Raw genomic sequence first — 21,176 nt, 5'->3', positions numbered from 1 at the left:
TTTTCCAAATAAATTGCCTTCCGCTATAGAAATATGGAAGAGTCGATATACTCTGTAGCCCGAGAATGTGATAAGGTTATTTGTCCTTTATTTTTTTATTTTATATATTTAAATAGAGTAATATTAGAAATAAATTATTATAGTAATACATATTTTGTATTTACTGTATAGTTGTGTCTAATTGATTATTTTTAATACTTATTTAAAGAGATGTGTAGTTTACATGATGTCACATCATATGTATAAAATGAATATTTTTAATAGTGACTTCTATCTATATTTATTTATTTAAATATTTAAAAAAAATTACGAGAATCATTAAAAAAAACATTTTTTTAATCATTAAATTAAAAAAAAAATTTATATGGGAATCATCTCGAGACCACTAGCATTGCCCGACAATAATATAGAATACAGACGGCCGACCGCCATGTTTATAATCGTCCAATCATTAACTGAGAGATAATACCTCTCTACCTTTCTCCAATTTTTATTTTATTTTTTTTAAAAATTATCTGAAGGCTTTTGAAATTTATTTTTCGTTTTTTTTATTTATTTTTATTTTAAGAAAAATAATAAACACACTGAACAAAGCTAGCTCCACAGCAACAGCAAAATCAACAAGCACAAGCTTCCCCCTCCACCTTTGACTTCGCGTCTCCATGAAGCCTCTGCTTTTCTGAGCTGTCCTTTCCACCTCTCTTAACCTGCGATTCGTTTCGTCTGGGAATCAGGAGCCGAATGGGCTGCGCTTTATCATCGCCCGACAAAGGCGACGGTGAGGTCACTTTATTTTCTCTATCCTGCTCTTTGTGTCTCTGATTTGTTTGTTTCCAAGACTTTAACTTCCGTTTGGTTTCCGAGAAAACCAACGGGAAACAACAAATAATGATAATAAATCATGATTAAAGTAAAATCTCTTTGTAATTATTACAAATGAATGAATATTTGGCTGGAAACTATGCCAAAATAGTTATTTTATGGTAGGCATAGTCTAGTGAAAATCTAGGACTTGTAGAGTTGCAATTTTGAAAGTTTTTTGTAGTTTCTGGCTAGCAAACCATGCAGTACTTTGTTTTTTTTTCCTCCCATTCTTTTTTCAATTGGTTGAAAGGTTCATTGATTTCTCTGCTGATTTTTGGCATGCGAATTGTTTGGTTCTGTACATTCTTTGCGTTTTCAGCGACTGTCTTCTTTGTAGATTGAGTGGCTGATTGTGAATCCAAAATTTCAGAATCGAGTTTCTGGAACATTTTTTTCTAAAAATAATGTCGAATCAATATAAGGTACTTGCATAACCCATCATAATCATGAAAGAATTCTACAATTTTTTGCAAAGAGTTAAAGAGTAACAACCAACTATTCTAAGTTTTTGTTACTATTCTAAAACCTCTTGGCATACAGCTCCTCAACGAGTATTTCCCTGCCCGTTAACTATTCCTTAGATCCTACGACAGAAAAAAAAGATAGGATCTTTAGCCCTATTTATTGACACTGATCAGATTCCCGATCCCATACCAAAAGAACATGTGGGGTATTACTCTTTGATTGAAGTTTTTGGAAGTACCGACGCTTGCATGAGTGTGGCTGACATTTACACTTATTTATTTATAATTAAAAAGTCCAAATCATGATGAAAAAGTGTGAGATGAGTTCCAAAGGGGAATGGGCACTGCCACAATGTTTAGACCATTGTTTTTATAATGAAATGGTTATAAACTGGCATTGCTCTTTTATAAAGGAGCTAATGAATATGTCATCTTCTTTCTTGTCTATGTCATTCACGTCAACACACATGCAGCTTAAACTCCAGTTGGACTAGTAACCATTAAATATTTCAGAACTCTAGTTAATTGCAGTGCTCCAAGTTTATTATTTCATGAAGATTTATAGCTATAGTAACTAGTTTCAGTCATGGTGAGCTAATGACTGGTGCTATCAGATTGACAGTCCTGATTCACATGTTAAATATAGTTTGTAATGCTGAATGATATTCTAATGTGAAACAGGGAATGGGAAAAAGATCCGGAAGCCAAAATCTTGGAAGCATCCTCAGCAAATAACAAAGACTCAACTCATGCAGATGCGGGACGAGTTTTGGGACACTGCTCCTCATTACGGTGGCAGGAAAGGTAGTGTTTTTGACATTTTGTCAGATTGCCCAAATATTTTTCTGGAAATATTTTGCAATTATCTAAGGTTAGCTTGCAATATAACAAAGTTGAGAAAAATAAAATAAACAAGTCTAAGATTAATAATCCTTTTTTGGGTATACAATCAAAATTTCATGGTTAGATAATTTTCATTTATCTATTTATGTATATTTATTACCAAAGCGTATAAGGGGGTTAGCTATGAGAGAGAAACAATTAGAACTGCATTATGTGTTGTGCGCTTTACATGTTATTGAACCCTGCTTCCTTGGTCACCAATTATCTGGCAAAAAAAAAAAAAAAAGGTCCTTTGTTTCATTTGGTAGGTTTGAATTGTGTAGTTGTTTTGTGTAGGGGTTTTATTTGTTGGCATCTTACTTTTTGGGTTATTTTACGAATACCAAGATGTTTAATTTTAACCACGGTTTGCATAAGAGGTTTATCAATAAAATTTGAGGTCTCGCCCTTTTATGAAAAAAAATGTTTATAAAGCCAGTACAAGGTTATGGGAAAGGTCAAATTGACTGTCATTAAAAGGGCATGATGGTGTATAATCTGATAGAGAATAATGGCGTTAGATGTTTTTATAGCTGACTCCAAACATTTATTCCTCGTTTGGTTACGTAGTTCGGATGAGATGAGATGAAATAAGATGTTTTGTTGAAAGTTGAATAAAATATTGTTATAATATAATTTTTAATATTATTTTTATTTTTGAGATTTGAAAAAAATGAATTGTTTATTATATTTTGTGTGAGAGTTTGGAAAAGTTGTAATGATTATATGAGATGAGATAGTTTGGTTTTGTGTAACCAAACCAGCCTAATTGTAGGCTTTGTTATGATGAGTTTTGTTCTTGATTTAATTATTCAACCATATTCATATTGTTGATGGGGACAGAAGGCGGAGTCTTAAACTTCAGAACTCAAGATAAGCCTCCCATATGGGACGTGCCTCCAACATTCAGTTGGCAATTGGCATTTAACATCCATAGCAGTCAATCAATTATCTAATATTACACTTTAACATGGTTGTTTCTATTGATTGGCAAATGTCTTTTACAATGTAGTTTTTTATAGTAAGACCTTTTTTATATTTTGGGCACTAGCAAATACAAGTATCTGTCAGATCAGAAGATTATAAACTTTCAAATTCTTCAAACTATGGTTATTTTCCTTTGATTTCATGACCCTAGGAGTGAAAGAGGGTTAATAATCTAGTTGTTTGCCAAGTTCCTATGATTTTCTGTTGACCTTGCTCTGGTACCAAAAATATTTTTCTTACACATGCTTCTAATTTTCCACCCTTATAACTGAAATGTAATTATCATTTTCCTGGCCAATAGAGATTTGGGATGCACTTCGAGCTGCTGCTGAAACTGACTTAACCCTTGCGCAAGCAATTGTAGACAGTGCGGGGATCATTATTCAGAGTGCTGATTTGACGATTTGCTATGATGAAAGAGGTATTTAATCCATGTTGCTTTCCTTTCTTATAATAACTTCTCCCCGATTAGAAATTTCCTTGGTCCATATGGGGAATGAACTGTTCTACAGAAAACATACATGACCAAATAATAACTTAGGGTGTCAGGATCAGTACCTTTTTTCTAATATGGTGTGTCCTTGCTTTAATGTTGAACCCTAGTTCTGCGATTGTTTTCATGGTATTATTTATTTTGTGCTGATTCTCTTTTTTCATGAACTTTTGCTATCTCGCCTTACAAAACTTATTGCAGGTGCAAAATATGAACTACCCAAATACGTGTTGAGTGAACCAACCAACTTGATTCGAGACGTTTAATACCTGAGAGGAAGATACATGGCTCCTTTTGTGCACAGAGATTGAATGTAAATCATGTACATTATTCTGTTGTACGCATTCAAATCTTTCACAAAGTGTCTTTCTGTTTGCATTCACTTTGGACTCCTTTTAGCCTGCTGTAAGTTTCTTCTGGTAATTGAATGAGAATGCAACAACTATTTGGATTTATTCCCAAACAACGGAATTTCTTCTCATCTTATGAATGAAAATACTTTTGGGTCCATGAGTGATTGATTATTTTGATTGATTTAACCATTCTCCGGGTAAAAACAATCATGCTGCAAGTTAATTTGATTTATATTTTATCACCTTTCTTTGGCTTGTAAGCTGTTACCGTTGCGTCTCCAGGCACATTTCCCAGAGTAGAACAGACTTTCTCTGGATCCTTATATTTGGCAATGGATTAGGGCTATTACATTACGAACTATTGGTAAACTGGAGAGTAAATATAGAAGGTAGATTATACCAAAAAAAACAATGATCCCTAAATTGACATCTTAGGCAAAACTAAAGGAAATATTCTTCAATATAGTTCCTGCATGTATGCTTTCTCTCTTTTAAAGATGTTGTGTCAACTAAGTATGGATAGAAATTTGTGGAGAGTGATATCAAGTTAATCAGAGTGAGTATCTTTACTATGAATGGATTGAGTATTTTTTTTTTTTTTTTCTGTGAAGTTGGTGAGGAAGTTTGGGTTCGAAGCTCGAAATGCAGTTAATTGTTTTGGACCTAACTCCATTCAGTTCTATAGGCTACAGCAAAAGCCGAAAACATTCTCTTTGGATGACTGGCATTTGAAGAATCATCAACTAAATATTTCTTTATTCAGTGCTGCTTCGCTCAAGTTTTTAATACGTCTCCTCAAACCCTCTTGAAGAATTGACAGAATGTTGCCCTGCTAATTAGGATCTTTCAAGTTCCCTGCTTTCCTGTTTCCCGCTTTAACTGTTGGCCGATTGGATGCAGCAGTGTTTCCATATTGGGTGACTTTTTAACTGCAGGAGAGGAGGCCTGGACTCGTAACCCAATATTTTAGAGGCTACTCATAAACATAGAGAGCTATCTTTCAGCACGGAACATTTCCAACATGAAAGAATCTAGTACTCAAAAGCATGCATGATAATTATGCTCTTTTGGATGCGAAGAGTTTCTTAGATTATATGTGAATAGTAGTTAATTGTTTGTGAATAGTGAATTATTTGTAAATAGTAGTGAAATAGTCTGAGACAATTGTGTTTCCAAACAGATCCTTAGTCTGTGATAAACGAATGGCGACGTGGTTCACACACCAATGGATGTGATCGGAAAAAAGAGATTGATCTCTTCTAGTATGCCGAAGTTTTCGATTTATGCCATACTTTGTTCTTTTCTTTTTCTTTCTCTTTCTCTAAACGGAAAGGAAAAGAATTATGAGAGATTTTAGAATATTTTGGCTCTGTATCTTGTGATTGATTCCCGATTATTAATTTGTTTCCTTCCGCAAAGGCATTCATTTTCCCTCCATCTCCGTGTTTTGCGGACGCCGATCGAATAGTCTGGTTTGGTTTGCACATGCCTAGTTTATGGTTTTTCAATTTTCATTTCGTGAGACAACCTTAACTCTCTCTGTTTGAATTTAGAGATGAGTTGAGATGAATTGAGATGGTTTTAGAAGAGTTGAATAAAATATTATTATAATATTATTTTTTAATATTATTATTGTTTTGAGATTTGAACAAATTGAAATGTTTATTATATTTTGTGAAAGAATTTAAAAAAGTTGTAATGATGAGATGAAATAAATTAAGGTGAATTTTCAATCCAAACCGGAGTATGTCTTAATTGAGAGTACAGAAATTTCAATTTATGATGCAAATTATTAAAACTTTTGATAACTTGTGGATTAAAAAGATTTTTTTTTCCCAATTTTTTACAATAAATAACTGAATGCAGCAGGAAAAAAAAAACTGAATCCAACATTAACGCATAATATTCCAAATAATAAAAAGTAAATATAAAAAAGGAAAAAAGAAATTAAATTACTTCTGAAGCAAAGCTGCATTAAGAATTACATTCCAAGTATCAGGAACACCAGCGAGACACCAATGGCTGCAATCCACAAAAGCACTGCCTGCGCCGGTATAAATAGAAGGATGGCCATCTTTTCTTAGCTGTGTGAGCAAAGTAATGTCGAGCAAATAAACGGGCTTATACATTCCACTCAGCACACTCTTTACCACATCTTCTCCTGGATTTTTGGGGCCTGGATACTTTGATCCCTCCACTGGTTGTGTTTCTGCATGACAATCCTTTGCCTTTGGATCATTCCATTCCTTACCACTGTCAAAGGATCAGGACATGCATGCATCAAACCAAATGACTCACAAACTTGATAATATTAGTAACATAAGATCAGGACAACTAGCTAGCTAGGACATACATCAAAGATGGATGCATGTTGTTCTTCATCTGAATTTGGTTATCCTTAGACGTTACATAATAAGCTAATGTGTCATATTTTAAATGACCGGCTAATAAAGCTATATTTTAAAGAGGGTTGCTAAAGATACAAAATGATCCCACAAAAGGAGGAGGGGAGAGGCACGGGGGAGAGGGAGAAAGAAAGAGAGACAAAAATATATAGGGGGAGAGACGTGGCAGCTACATCAGTATGTGGAATCACTTTGTGAGATTCTTTTGTGTCTATGATGTTTTTCTATTTTAAATAGTATAAATAGCGTTAGCCGGTATAACTACGTAGAATGACATAATCTAAAATAAAAAAGAAACATTCTCGATATTATTATAACAAATTAAATATGGGCACTTACTCAATATGAGCGGCAGAAACTCCTTGAAAGAAAACTCTAGTCTTGGAAGGATCAATGTTTGAGTCGATCCATTTACCCCAAGTCGTTAACCCTATCTTGTAAGCTTTCATATGATCCATCTCTTTCACAAGGGTGTTGCCTATTTGAAAGTAATCCCACCTACAACACAAAATCAACTGATCATTAGCTCAGCCTTCTTATAAATTAGGAATAATTAATTTAATTTGCTAGAGATGGAAGTTAATTTTGTGAAAGCATGCACTCTAGCTATTTTTGATATATATACGTTTGAAATCGCCCGGTGTGAGTCCACCAGTGGTTGGTGTTGAAGATTAGAACGTCTACTCCTTTCCACTGATCACCTGTACTGATGGAATCCAGCCTTAGAACTCTGCCTACCTTTTCCTTAACCAAGTCCACCAGGAATCCATTTTTCAGAAATATAACTGAAACCCCATATTCCTACACGTATACACACAATGAATGTACATTACCCAGGTAAAATAAATAAATTAATTAAGTACATATATACAAAGAATAATGCTACTTTGATACTTGATTTTGACACATCATGTATTTTAATTTTTTTTTCTTTACTTAATAATTTATAAGAAAGTAATTATTATTGTATTGATATTTTTTTCTTATGTTTTAAAATGATAAAATAAATTGAATAAAAAAATTGAAAATAAAAATAAAAAACTGATTTTAGCCTAGCGGTAACTTTCCACGGGTAGATATGAGCAGCAAAGTAGCACCGCTCATATACAAATATAATATGATTAAACCAAGCTAATTGATCTCTTCCCTTAATATATATATATATATCTTCTTTTCTTATGCAAATTAAGCAGCATATTGACTAACATTGGGATTATATATGAAATGGAGCTAATTAGCTGAAAAAATAGAAAAGAAGGTGCCTAACTGGGAATGAAAAAGTGGAGAGCTGCTTCTGCTGGCTCAAGGTGTATTCAGAGTCGGGGACAGCGGAGTGAAGCATGCAAGTTAGAGACTGCCATATATTGTTACTTAAGGAATCCCCCACAAACATGATCTTTTTGCCTCTGTGTCTCTCCAAGAAATCCTGACCATTAAAACTACACATGCACAGCAATCAATGCAGCCAATTAAAATTCAATACCAATTCAATGCAATGCATCTATAGCGTTGATGCAATAAAGTCGTGGAAAACAATGCAGGTCATGTCGAGATGAGTATTGTAAATAACATCATCAATATGCGTTCTTTTCCATATTAATCCTCGATTTCCATGCTTGCAAAATCTCTCTCCTTGAAGACTTTCAATTCAACTTCCAAAGCCAACCAAATCTCATGACTTGCTCAGCTATCCCCGTGACAATATAGTACTATATATACTATAATGATCTGGTAATAGCTAATCCACCGTTGATTTCGCTCATCATGGGATCCACGATGGACTAATATTGACTCCCAATTTAGACATAAAAAACATGGATTAATGATAATTTATACAAGTTTCAACAATCTGATCTGCTCTTTCTCTCTATATTTTTTGCTAGAAGCGATTGTTCTCTGCTGATCAAACACTGATCGGATCAGTTTAGGTTCATGAGTTTCAAATCTATTAATTTACTCTTCCTAACTCGCATGCAGTTCAAACAATCCTAGCTAGCTTATTCATCCTAAACTTCAGCTTATATTTATACATGATGCTCTGTGAGCAGTACATGAACTAGCACAAATTGATAAAGTAGAATGACCAACATAGCACTCGATCGAGGGGCCGGGAAAGCAAAGGAAAGAAGAAGAATTAGAGGAAGGAAGGAAGAAGGAAAGGGTTACCTTGGAAGGTCACAATCATTAGGCTGCCATCTATATTTGAGGTATTCCTTATCGGGTCTGCCGTTCTTCACGCAGTCAAATCCTTTTCCGACGAACGGACAACTCGATGCATTGTAGAGAGGGTACGAATTATCAAGAACCCAACTCCCTTCGAAATAATTGCAGCCATGCACATGGTATTGTAATATTGATGCCGCCACCAGGGAGCTGAGAGTACTTAGAGCAACAAAAACGTGACCCAATAAACCTAACCACGAAGCCATCTGAGATCAGACGATCGAGAGTCTGAAAATGTGAGATACAACGTACTGGCCTGGCCGGCTTGGCAGGGAAGAGAAACGAGAATGATATGTGTACGTAACGCCTTATATATTTTGCTAGAGTAGTTGAAGCAGGGACGTTTAATATATAATTTGGTGGATGTTTTGAACCGAAGAAAAATCTTTAACATGAATTATTAATTAGAAGTATATTTGGGAACACACCGTCAGCGGCTAGAATTCTTAGACAAAATTAGATTAAAAAAAATATACCTCATATACATATAATAAGTAAAGGCCAGAAAAATATAAACACAATGAAATCACCACATTAATTCTCCTCCCGAAAATAGAATCATTATGCAAGGCAATTAGTTGTTCTTAAATGTTAAATTGGGTAATTTATGATAGCAATTGGTAGATTAATTAATTTGATGAATGAGATCACAATCTCATTATATATGATACCAAAACATTAAAAATAAGGAATTAGGCATATCTAGTATTGTGGTCTCTTATACGATTTATCTGTACAAAGTTACAGAAGTTAAAACCATACCAGCCACAAAGGAATTTGTGTACTAATGGAGTCTCAACCGTTAGTAATTAACTTGTAATATGGGTTTTTTCCTGTATGTCTTAGTTACACATGTACAACTATAACTTCGCTTTCATAAATGAATTAAGTCTATTTTTCATTAAAAAAAAAACATTAAAATAAGGTATGATTAAACATATATGCATATTGTTGCCTTTTTCTTGAGGATGATTCCAAATATCTCAAATTATTATTAATCTTTACAATTTACATTAATTTTCACCAAAGAATATTGGATCAAATACCACCAAAAGTTAACAATTTTCAGACACCAAATTAAGAGGCTAGCTAGCTGAAAAGATCGACTACCAAATTAAAGTAAACAATAATGTTAATTAAGACGCGGGCTAGCTAGCTAGCTTTTAATGGCCTGAATTACGTCTTGATCGAGAGACAAGAATTGCATATAAGAGTTCATTCCATGTATCAGGGACACCAGCAAGACACCAATGACTACAGTCATTTCCCCTTCTCCCATCGAAACCATAAATCGATGGGTGTCCATCTTTTCTCAGTTGTGATAAAGTAGTCACATCGAGCAATGTCACGGGAGTTGAGATTTTACTCAACACATCTTTTACCACCGCTACGGCTGGCGGCAAAGTCCCTGGATATGTTGAACCACTCACGGGTTGTGTTTGTCCACGGCAAGACGTTGTAGAGTTTGAGTTTGAGGAGTTCCATTCTTCACCACTGCTCCATCAATACGTACATGATGAAATTATCCAAAGATATTAGTTTAGTTTTTAATTCTGCTCATCATGTAGTTAACGTGATATTATAAATTAAGAAATGAAGAGCTAGCTAGCTAGCTAGCTAGCATACCCGTCATGGGTTGGAGAAACGCCTTGATAGAATACTTGGGTGATTTTAGTATCTATGTTAGAGTCCACCCACTTTGACCAAGTGGTTAGCCCCTCCTTAAAAGCAGCCAGACGATCCATATCTCTCTGTATTTTATCTCCTACTTGAACATACTCCCATCTGCATTAACTTAAAACTTTATTAATATATTATTATATAGTAATCCATATTAATTATTTTAATGATCTCAGCACATCATGTCGAAGCTAGCATGACCAAAAGGCTATCTGCTTCTTTTTATTTAATTTTTGGATCGAGAATACTAATATCGTTAATCTTACTTACGGCTGTTTTCTTCCTGTATGGAGCCACCAGTGCCAGGAGTTGAAGATAAGCATGTCATATCCTTTCCACTCATTTCCATTGTTAATGGAATCGAGCTTTAGAACAGTGCCGATATTTTCTTTTACAAGATCCACCAGAAATGCATTACGGGAAAACGCCACAGAAACTCGATAGCCCTGCATGCATGGCGCAACATCCAATTATATATTCGTAGACATGAATGAAAACACGATGTATATTATATGGAGACGGGGAGAGTTCCCATACATGATGATTACGCTGATCATTGTTCTTCATGTTGTTATTATTCCCATCCTATATATATATATATATGTATATATGCTATGTACGTAGTAAAAAGGTCACAATCATAGGCCAGTTTGTCGGCAGGCCGATTAATCCCTCCGTTTCTCTCATATAATAATTAATCCCATGCATGTAAATGATAAAATGATCAATAAATTAAAGGTTCTTCTATATATTGTCCTCCCAAAGTTTGTAATTATCAATATATATATATATATATTATATAGTTGCTTGCAACATGACATCATGATGAGTACTACGTACGGTTAGGGTTATTAACAGTGATAAGGCTTGGAGCAAAACTTGCGTAAGGCTTGTGCAACTTAGAGTATTAGTAATATCTTAAGGCTTGTACAACTTAGACTTACACCTAGCATTAGTACTATAAATTAAAATACCGTTCATTTAAAGTAGAGTTGTATCGTTAAGGTGATGTTTCATGAAATAGATCATGTATAACATGGTCTCACTTGAAAATCCTTTCAAATTAGTATTAATTCATGACCTAATTACAATCATAAAACCCAAGCTTAGTCGGATCTTTATATATATATATATGAGTAATTCTACATACAACCGTGAAGTGCGTAACCGCCGCGTAATTGTGTTGAAAAAGAGTGGGGTCCACTATTAAAAAATTAATTTTTTCATGTGGATCTCATATTTTATTCATTTTTTTCAAAGCGATTACCTGACGGTTACTCAATCCACGATTGTAAGTATATTTTCTCTATATATATATATGCCACAACCTTAAATAATTTTTTTTGCCAATTGGTTGGTGGTTGAAAACAGATCATTTGAGAACCAAAAGGTGGTTCCTAGCTCTTCGAAGAGCCAGTACTAATTAATTCGTATTAAAAGTTAAAACTAACCTGCAAAGTAAAGATTGAGAGTCCGCCTCTTCTCTGGACAGTGTAGTTTGTTCGGGGCACTGAAACATGAAGCATGCATGTGAGAGATTGCCACTGATTGAGGCTTAGAGAGTCCCCTATGAATAATATTCTCTTCCCTTGAAATCTTCTCAAGAAATCCCGACCGTCAAATCTACGTACACATGAAATCTAAAGATGTTACCATATATGAATATTGGACATGAGTGTACTACAGGATGATCAATGACTTAATTATAAAACGCTTCACAAGGCTTGCTAAAAATTTATGTATATCTGATTATAACAAATTAATATTTATATATATATATGTAATTAGTATTTTATAAATGCTTAAGCCACAATATTGATGATGATCATGACTTTAATCAGATTGTAAAACAAAAGAAATCATATCATTTCTGCCAGAAGATGGGACGATATTCGATCACCAACTTCTGTCCAATGGCTTCAGACTATCTAGTACTACTTGTAATCATTGATCAAGACTAGTGCCTATCATCTTCCATGCATATATGGTATATTCCTAGAATTAGTTTTGCATTTATTATATATATATATATATATATATATGATTTTTCATATATTCTTAGTGTGGTTGTCTTTCATCTTGGCAAAAACTATACAGATCATACTGACACTAGAAATTAAATGCGTGTGATCATTTAGGGACCATTGTACTGAAAGATACAAGACAAAACATATAATGATCATGGGGTACCTCGGCAATGCACAGCCTGTAGGCTTCCATCTGTATTTGAGATAATCATTATCAGGCCGCCCATTTCTTTGGCAATCAAATCCTTCCTCGACAAACGGGCAGACTGCTGTTTTGTACAAAGGATAAGAATCGTCAGAAACCCAACTTCCTTGGAAGAAATTGCAGCTGTCCAACTGGAAATCACGACCCAAGTTACTCGATTGCTCTGCTTTGGCATTGCAATATTGGTGGAGGCATGAAATGAGTAGTAGTTGAACGGCAAAAGCAAAAGGGCAGAAGCTTGATCTAATCCTACGTCCCATGCGTGCGTGCGGGTGGTGAAAAAAGAGATAAAAGAGAAAGATCACGAGAATATGGACTCAGAAAAGTGAAATAAGATCAATGATGAAGAAATACAGAGCTAGCGGTATTGGACAGCTAAAGATGGTCATGCATGAAAAGGACTTGATCGGTTAGGTCAGCATATATGTGTGTTTGGGTTCACTTGAAGACGAAGAAATTAGTTTTCTTCTCGTGCGCGCCCACTCTTTTTCGTTTCTAGTGTGCATTGCTGTTGGGACATTGACGTGTGGACTAAATTCTTATCATTTAAGTGGAAATAAATAAAAAAAAAAAATCATCTAATTGCATCCCATTCTTCGAAGGGAAGCCTTTGTTTTTCCTGCATGTTCATGATCATTATCGTCTGTTTTATGGTTGATATTTCATATGAAATATTGTCGGCAGGGGTTGCACATGATGCATGGTTGTTTGTGGCATCTAACCAACCTTGTAGGTAGAACATCAGCATAAAAAATAAAACATGTTGTAAATTAATTAAAACGAGGAAGTAGAGTAGTAGTACTACATCATAATACATATCACATGATGATAATTTATATGATCATTTAAAATAGCAGATTATGGAGTTTTTCGCCCAAACTCTATAGGACAACCGAATCATAAGATGAATATCACTTTTCAAATCAGTAGTACTGTTGTAAAGGCTATCTAGCTGTATATAATTGTTATTAGGAAAGCGATCTTTAATTTAATGATTGATTGCCTTGAAAAAGTATTCAATTCTAGGGATACTTCCACGCATGCATCAATAATAGTTAAGCAATTATTGTATTACTAAATCTATTTTTAGATCATGTTCATTACCTTTCTATTCTATTGAAGTTGTACTTGTTTAGTCCAAAGGATGATAAATTTATAAGAAAATATATTTACAATCGTGAATTACGTAAATACTACATGATTCTCTACTTTTACCCGTATCATAATTACTACATGATTCTCTACTTTTACCCGTATCATAATTAGCAACGCGCTATTAATTGTCTAGTACTGCTGATCTCATCTCTCTCTCTGAACAGCGTTCCTTTTACCATTTTTCTTTCCAATTCAAAATGGTAGTTGTAAGAATTGAGATACTCTAAGAATTTTCAGATCTTAAAGAGAAATAGAGAGTACATGAGCATGTGAGCCCTTATAAAAGAAATCAACGGGTCCTGATCTTGATCTTGGTATCATTGAAAAAAGGGTATCAGTGCAACAGTAGTACTGGTAAAAATGCAGCCTTCACCAAGGAGCTGTGAAAATCTCATTATTGAATAATAATCGTGGATCATGTTTAGTCTGGGTGTAGAAATTAATAATCCATGAGGTTGATGGATCAAAGAATAAGATTGTAAAGAATCTGGTTCCAAGTATCAGGAACACCAGCAAGACACCAGTGGCTGCAGTCCATTCCGGCCAAACCATAAAGAGAAGGATGTCCATCTTTGCGTAGAAGCGAGAGGTTTGTTATGTCAAGCAACTTGACGGGTATTGAAACCTTTGTTAATGCACTCTTCAGCACCCCCACTGCTGGTGGCAAGCCTCCTGGATATGTGGACCCAAGCAATGGTTGCTTCTGCCTCACGCAGCTCTTCGCATTCGGTTCATTCCATTGGCTGCCACTGCAGTCCAAAATATAAAGATCGAACAAAAATTTAAAAGGTGGTGATCAGAGTAACATACAATTTATCTTTTAACTTGTCAAACACCTTTCTCCAATTCGAGATATATAGCATTATTCTCTGTTTAAATTATATTCCCTTCATGTTTTTACCCCAACTCAAAGCTATCTATTTATGTGTCCATTTTTTTTTTTTTTTTACGTCGGGAACCTCTCCAAGATAGGGTCCTTCGGATCCATTCTTGCACAGTAAATTTTACTCCCGTGCACCTCATTCTCAAAATTTTTTCTACACGAAACTAGTTAAATTGCTGATTTTTCATCAGGAGGTGTGGTCTCAAAAGATTGTAGGTGTTAACCTTAGACCTTGAATTGGCCGGGAAATAGTAATATTGGAAGAACTTACTTGTAATGGGATGGGGAAATTCCTTGGAAGAAAACGGAAGTCTTGGTAGGATCGATGTTAAGATCCACCCACGTAGCCCATGTTGCAAGTGCCTTCTGGAAAGCAAGCATACGATCCATGTCCTTGCTAATCGTTGTTCCCTCTTGGATGTAATCCCATCTGGTAAAAATTAAAAATATCATACAATTATCTTAATTAAACCCAAAATTCTTTTACAAAGAAAATCATCCAAAAATGTTTGAGAAATAGAAAAAAGAGACCGTACGGTTGAGAAGGTCCCCTTCTGTTCCACCAATGCCATGTGTTGAAGATGAGCATGTCCATTCCTTTCCATAGCTTCCCTCCCTCGATTGAATCAAGTTTCAAGACTCTACCAATTTCTTCTCGTACAACATCTACCAAATACACATTCCGATCCAGCATGACTTTAACTCCATAATCCTGTAACGTCATTAAAAGTGAAGAAAAATATTAAACAAATTTCACCCAAAAAATAGGTAATATTGGAGGATAATAATCATATTTAATTGAAAAGTGTTACAGTTATAAAAAAAAATCATAAAAAAAAATTTCATAAATTAATATAGTTTTATATTTATTTTATAATAAAAATAATTTTACAATCTAATATATCATATTAAATTATTTCACGACTATTGAACATATATAGATATGCAAGCTAGTTTTGCAGCTATTATAGAGTTAGAATATTAAAAGTTAAATAAAATATTATTAGAATATATTTTTTTAATAATATTTTAAAAAATTAAACTATTTATTTTATTTTATATAAAATTTTAAAAAAATTATAATAATAAAATAAAATAAAAATAAAAATAATTATAAAAATAAACAAAACCTAAGATGATATTGATAAGTGGTTGAAAGGTAGCTGTTTATACGTCAAAGACTCAAAACTAATTATTTGGGGGTTGGGGAAAGAATCTAGAACAGGAAAAAGGGGCTTAAAAGTCAGTAACTTATGATTGCTAGCTCCAACTCCAAAAACAAAAAGGTCAGCACAGTATAAAATAAACTTGTGTGAGGTCCATCTTGGAACCTTTTCCCCATGTTTATTAATATTTATTAGGGTGAAACTTCAATTTTTTTTTTTAAATGTATTTTTTAATATTTTTTAATATTTAAAAAATAATATAATTAAAAAATAATTTTTTAATCATTAAATAAAAATAATCAGAAACAATATGTCGAGACGCATAGCATTTTCCTACCTATTAAAGTGCAAAGTGGTCCACAGGATTAAATGTCTAGATCTGGGGACTCCCAAGGCAGCCAAAAAATTTAAATGTGTAGTGCTACAACTTGCAAAAGTACTCCTAGCAAAAGTTCCACATATATACAATTACTGTTCATTGCACTTCATCTTTAATGAAAATAAAAGGCTGATCGCTTCACGTGTAATCAAAAAGAAAATTTACTTAAATATTAGAGATAATAAATATAAATATTGAAATATAAAATAATGTTATATATAATTTTAAAACGAATAAATTTCGTACACGTCTATTATTAAAAAATAATTTTTTTATGTAAATTTTAAATTTATTTACTTTTTTTTCAAATGGAAGGTATACCGTAAAACTTTATCAACTATATATGTATAGAGTTTTGTTATGTATAAATAAGTTTGCGTATCAATATGTATATTAATGTTGTTGTCTTTATATTCTAAATTTAAATTAATACTGTTTTAAAAAAAATATACTTTCTGACCAATCATATTAAATGAATACGCGTATTAATACGTAAAATTGCTTACAATTAGATTTTTCCAAATATATATATATTTATATATGTGTGTTGGCGTACCGTAAATGAAAAGGTGGAAACATCCTCTTGTCTTGTTAAATTGTATTTAGCATTGGGGAGGGCAGAATGAAGCATGCATGTCAATGACTGCCATTGATTTCTGCTCAGCGAGTCCCCTACAAACATGATGCTCTTCCCTCGAAATCGTTCCAAAAAGTCTTGACCATCAAATCTACAATATAGAAAATGAAAATGAAAAATCAGAAGAAATCATGCCCCTATATTAATTAATTAATTAATTACTTCGGATCATTTCCCTAATCTATGTGGTTAAGACATGATCAGCCCTTACTTTCAATCTAATTAATTTCAAACTATCAATTTGGATTATTTACATTCAAGAAAACTTTGTAAATCTTTTTATCAAGAAAACTTAGAAGTCTAAAATAATAGAGATAAGACAGACAAGTTTTGCTACAAAGACCCATTAAATTTTTAAAAAAAATACAAAAAGATCAATATTTTTTTAATATAGTTAACGTGGAAAGCTATCACATCAACAACGTGTTGGGTGTGTTAAAAAAAAAAAACTATTTATATCAACCTATTGTTAGCTGCATACTCAACACACTCAGTGTATTAAATTAAAAAAAAAAAAACATCATGATGTGTGAAGAGTGCCGACTGATGTATAATCGGGCTCTTAAAAAAAAGGTGTACTAAATAGATTTTCTCAAGACATAAAGTGGTTTCACAATATTTATTATTGCTTATGTGATTTTTCAGGAAGAAATGTTAACAGTATTTAAGAAAAATGTATAAAAATATATTTCTTCAAATGTTAGTTATTAATATCCTAAAAATTATAAAATCTAAAATTTAAAATTTGAAATAAACCTGATAAAATAAATCTTATACATAAAATTATAAATATATATAACACTACTTTTTTTTAGACAATATTAAATTCTCAATTTTTATTGTAGACCCTACTGACATATTTATTTCTCCACCACTTGAATCTTCAAATCCTAATAAGAATTTAAACACAGCTTAATCCAAAATTGAAAAAAAAAACACATCTTAATCCGAAATTTTAAAACACAAGGCTGGCTAAAAATTTCCCCTCTCTTATTTATTACCTCTTAATATAATGACCAAATTGCCCTAGATTTCAGTTATTAGGAAGCTAAGCTTTACGCTCAGAAGAACAAAAAAATGCACGGCAAAAGTCGGGGACCTGACGGGAAGAAAGGGAAAAAAGTAAGGGTTGAAATTGGAAATTAAGTCACAAGACAATTTGGGCCCGTGAGCTTGGTGCCATGGATGAGCATCTTCCTGCTTCCCACTTCCCACTTCCCAGACTCTTAAAAGAGAATCTATTTCTCGATTTACATTTAACTTAAACCATTTCGTCATCAAAGTGACAGCCAAATGCCAACTGGGGACCGACAAACGACAAAGGTTTCTTGTGTCGTCAAACATTCTACGTCGAGAAACCATGTGAATGTCTAATCCAAGTTCACACGATATCTATATAGAAAGACAAGGGAGATCTGAATCTGCATTTTCATTTTCATTTTCATTTTTTATAATAAAGCATGTGATGCCGAAATAAAACGAAAGAATTATATATAGTAATGTTTATATTCTGAAAATCAGAGTACCTTTTCTTTTTCAGCAAAAAAAGAAAAACATTAAACAGAGATACAAGGTCTGAGACATCAAAAGCAAGATCAGAAAATACATATTTCAAACAGTACAAGATTAAAAAAGATAATGTCTTCCCAACAATTACAGTTTCGTATTGTTCCATGATATGTTATGAACATTTATCAGCATGCATCAGTAATCACAAACAAAGAGAACAATCAAGGTTAGCAAATAGGAAGATAGAACGGTACCTAAGGAGATAGCAGCCAAGAGGCTTCCATCTGTACTGGGTGTAATCCAGATCCGGGCGGCCATTCTTCTGGCAACTGAACTCCCGCTCGATGAAGGGACAGACGGCAGGATCGTAAAGCGGGTACGATTTGTCCGGCACCCATCTTCCCGTGAAAAGATCACATTGATCACTTGCAGCAGCAGCAGCAGCTTTGTGATGAACGAGAAGAAGGAGAATAAGAACTGCTGAATGCAGCAGAACAACAACAAAAGAAGAAGCAAAAGAGAAGCCACAACAAAAAACCCGGAAACCCATTTTGTATAAACCTTTTCAAATCATGAGAAATATTGGAAATAGGTTGAGTTTAATAAAATAATACAAGTTTAAAAGGGAGGGACTGGGAAATGCCAATATGGAAACTGGAAACCTCCTATGGGTTAATGTCGAATATTAGAGTGACAGAGATGATGGCAGTGAAAATGATAAGGTGGTCCAATGGGGGTGGGGCTTTCCTTTTATGGTGGAGAGAGAGAGAGAGAGAGAGAGGTGTCTTGACATATCAAATGGTCCGATTCAATGGGAAATGTTTTCCTTTTGAAAAATATACTTAGTCACTTAAGAATTATATAAATTGATGTGATTTAATATAATTTATTAAATTATAAAATTATTTTTAATATAAAATAAATTAAGTGGAAATGAATGTGAGATTTTGATGAGAATCCATCAAAATCTCGTGTGAAGTAGTAATATAGCCGCCAGAATGGAAATGAATGTGAATTGGTTAGAAAAAGTTAAGTGGCCTCCAGTTGTTGCCGTAAATCTCTTAAAGGTTAGAAAAAGTAAAGATATTTTCTTCAAATCTCTTAAAGTTAGAGAGAGTAAAGATATTTTGTTTAAATGCCTCGTGCTTATTATTGCCTCATGAAATCAGAGATATTTCATGTTTTCTATATATTTTTGTGTTGGAATTATGGGGCTAATCTTGATGTCATAATCTATATTATTCAAGTAAAAATATTTGAATTCTTATCTGAACTTCATGAAGTCTTCAAGTGTGAGAGAAAATGACATTCATGTATTTGACTCTTCCCTACTAATTATGACAAATTTGAACAAAAAAATTAAGAAGATCTCCATCCATTATTCTCACTATCTTCCACCATGATAGAAGAGAATCAATGGCAGGTATTTCAAGTATATAGATAGATTTAGGCGATAATGCATTAATGGGAGTAGTTATGCCGTCAATTCCATCCCTGTTTGATCTGGTCACCTATGGCTATGGCCATACTGAGGGGAAAATCTTCCTTGAATTGATATCTTCTTCTTTTTTTTTCTCTTAATTTTGGACAAGGAATGAAGAGTTTCCTCAAATTCTAATCAAAATAATCTCAAAGTCAATAGTATGGATTCTATCGAATCTATATTTTTGAACTTTAAATTTTAAATTCAATATCTTAAAATTTAAATATTATATGGTTGGGTTCGATATCGGTTTCAGTTTCGGTACCAAAGTAAGATCCTACCGACGTCTGTCACGAGTCTATTAAATCGGCCAAAACCGGTCTATTGGGGAGACAAAACTGATCATATTGATCTCGACATGCGTCGGTGCGGTCTTCAGTCTACCGTCGGCATATTCTGTGAAGGAGGAGGAACTGAGAAAGAAGGAAGATGCGTTACGCCATCGTCTCTGCCATGGGTGTTTAAAAGAAAGTTGTAGATGAGGAACTGAGGAAGAAGATTGTGGAGGAAGAAGAAGAAGGGGTGTTATTAATCCATTTTGAAACCGTGCCGTTCTATTATATATATTTTTTAACTTCTAGGCCCTAAAACGACATCGTTTCACTCATTTAAGTAAAACGATACCGTTTTATATACATATATTTAAAAAATAAAAAAAAAAAGATCGAATCGGCCAATTCAGCAGTTTCTTAGGGGTTCAAATAGACGCTAAACCACTGATATCGGTTTTTCCTCAAATCCTCTCACCCGCTGACTGGATCCTTGCCGATTCCGGACAAATCCGTACTCCGGCGACTGGTCTAATCGATTCCTAGCCGGTTCCAACAATTCATGTAGACCCCTATTATATGGATAATACTAGAAAAATTATTAGGTACAACATTAATTTCTCAAGGTATTGGTGTGGATACATGCACATAGACCACCAATCATAAGCACTACCTCATGATTACTATTTTATGTACGAGAAGAGAAATAATATTTTTAGTTGCGGAATGGAATATTGTTGCATAATTTCTTCGAAAAAAATGAATAAATACAGACCTACGTAAAAAATATAGAATAATGCTACATACAGTCATGGAATGCGCAAGTGCTGTAAAATCGTTTTGAAAAAGAATAGAATTCAATATTAAAAAATTAATTTTTTTTTCATGTAAGTTTCGTATTTACTCATTTACTTTAAAGAAATTACGCGACATTTACACTATCCACGATTGTAAATATCATTTTTCTATTTTAAATCATACTATATAACACGCATATGTATGTGCCGTCGTTAAAACCCAAAATTGTTCTTTATTTGGCTGGTAAAAGGCGAAGGACAGGTGAACAAAAAGGGGCAGATATGTCTTTTGATTACGTTGACTGACAAAAAATA

The 21,176-nt window shown here is 33.6% G+C and overlaps 4 protein-coding genes across 5 annotated transcripts; 1 reads left to right on the top strand and 3 right to left on the bottom strand.

Moving 5' to 3' along the window:
* Positions 1 to 588: 588 nt before the first annotated feature.
* On the top strand, positions 589 to 4,200 carry LOC109012046 (ubiquitin domain-containing protein 1-like). Its single transcript, XM_018993485.1, has 4 exons — positions 589 to 778; positions 2,010 to 2,132; positions 3,499 to 3,618; positions 3,892 to 4,200. The coding sequence occupies exons 1-4, from the start codon at positions 742 to 744 to the stop codon at positions 3,954 to 3,956; spliced, it is 345 nt and encodes a 114-aa protein (XP_018849030.1). The 5' UTR covers positions 589 to 741; the 3' UTR covers positions 3,957 to 4,200.
* Positions 4,201 to 5,939: 1,739 nt separating this feature from the next.
* On the bottom strand, positions 5,940 to 8,996 carry LOC109012037 (protein trichome birefringence-like 42). Its single transcript, XM_018993475.2, has 5 exons — positions 8,615 to 8,996; positions 7,716 to 7,887; positions 7,074 to 7,249; positions 6,788 to 6,946; positions 5,940 to 6,296 (listed from the first exon to the last, which is right to left on the bottom strand). Exons 1-5 carry the CDS (start codon positions 8,875 to 8,877, stop codon positions 5,996 to 5,998), a joined length of 1,071 nt encoding a protein of 356 aa, XP_018849020.1. The 5' UTR covers positions 8,878 to 8,996; the 3' UTR covers positions 5,940 to 5,995.
* Positions 8,997 to 9,677: 681 nt separating this feature from the next.
* On the bottom strand, positions 9,678 to 12,979 carry LOC109012025 (protein trichome birefringence-like 41). Of its 2 annotated transcripts, none has more exons than XM_018993462.2 (5): positions 12,542 to 12,979; positions 11,803 to 11,861; positions 10,622 to 10,797; positions 10,298 to 10,456; positions 9,678 to 10,165 (listed from the first exon to the last, which is right to left on the bottom strand). In XM_018993462.2, the coding sequence occupies exons 1-5, from the start codon at positions 12,756 to 12,758 to the stop codon at positions 9,835 to 9,837; spliced, it is 942 nt and encodes a 313-aa protein (XP_018849007.1). In that variant the 5' UTR covers positions 12,759 to 12,979; the 3' UTR covers positions 9,678 to 9,834. The 2 variants fall into 2 exon arrangements, with proteins under 2 accessions (XP_018849007.1, XP_018849000.1); XM_018993455.2 differs by having other exon boundaries at positions 9,680 to 10,165; positions 11,803 to 11,974.
* A 1,129-nt stretch (positions 12,980 to 14,108) lies between these two features.
* Positions 14,109 to 19,035, bottom strand: LOC109012016 (protein trichome birefringence-like 41). Its single transcript, XM_018993445.2, has 5 exons — positions 18,567 to 19,035; positions 16,723 to 16,894; positions 15,158 to 15,333; positions 14,893 to 15,051; positions 14,109 to 14,487 (listed from the first exon to the last, which is right to left on the bottom strand). Exons 1-5 carry the CDS (start codon positions 18,860 to 18,862, stop codon positions 14,202 to 14,204), a joined length of 1,089 nt encoding a protein of 362 aa, XP_018848990.1. The 5' UTR covers positions 18,863 to 19,035; the 3' UTR covers positions 14,109 to 14,201.
* Positions 19,036 to 21,176: the final 2,141 nt, after the last annotated feature.

This window comes from Juglans regia, chromosome 2 (genome assembly GCF_001411555.2).
Source record: "Juglans regia cultivar Chandler chromosome 2, Walnut 2.0, whole genome shotgun sequence".
NCBI lineage: Eukaryota > Viridiplantae > Streptophyta > Magnoliopsida > Fagales > Juglandaceae > Juglans > Juglans regia.
Note: the sequence above shows the minus strand (reverse complement) of the source record. Positions and strands in the feature narration are given on the sequence as shown.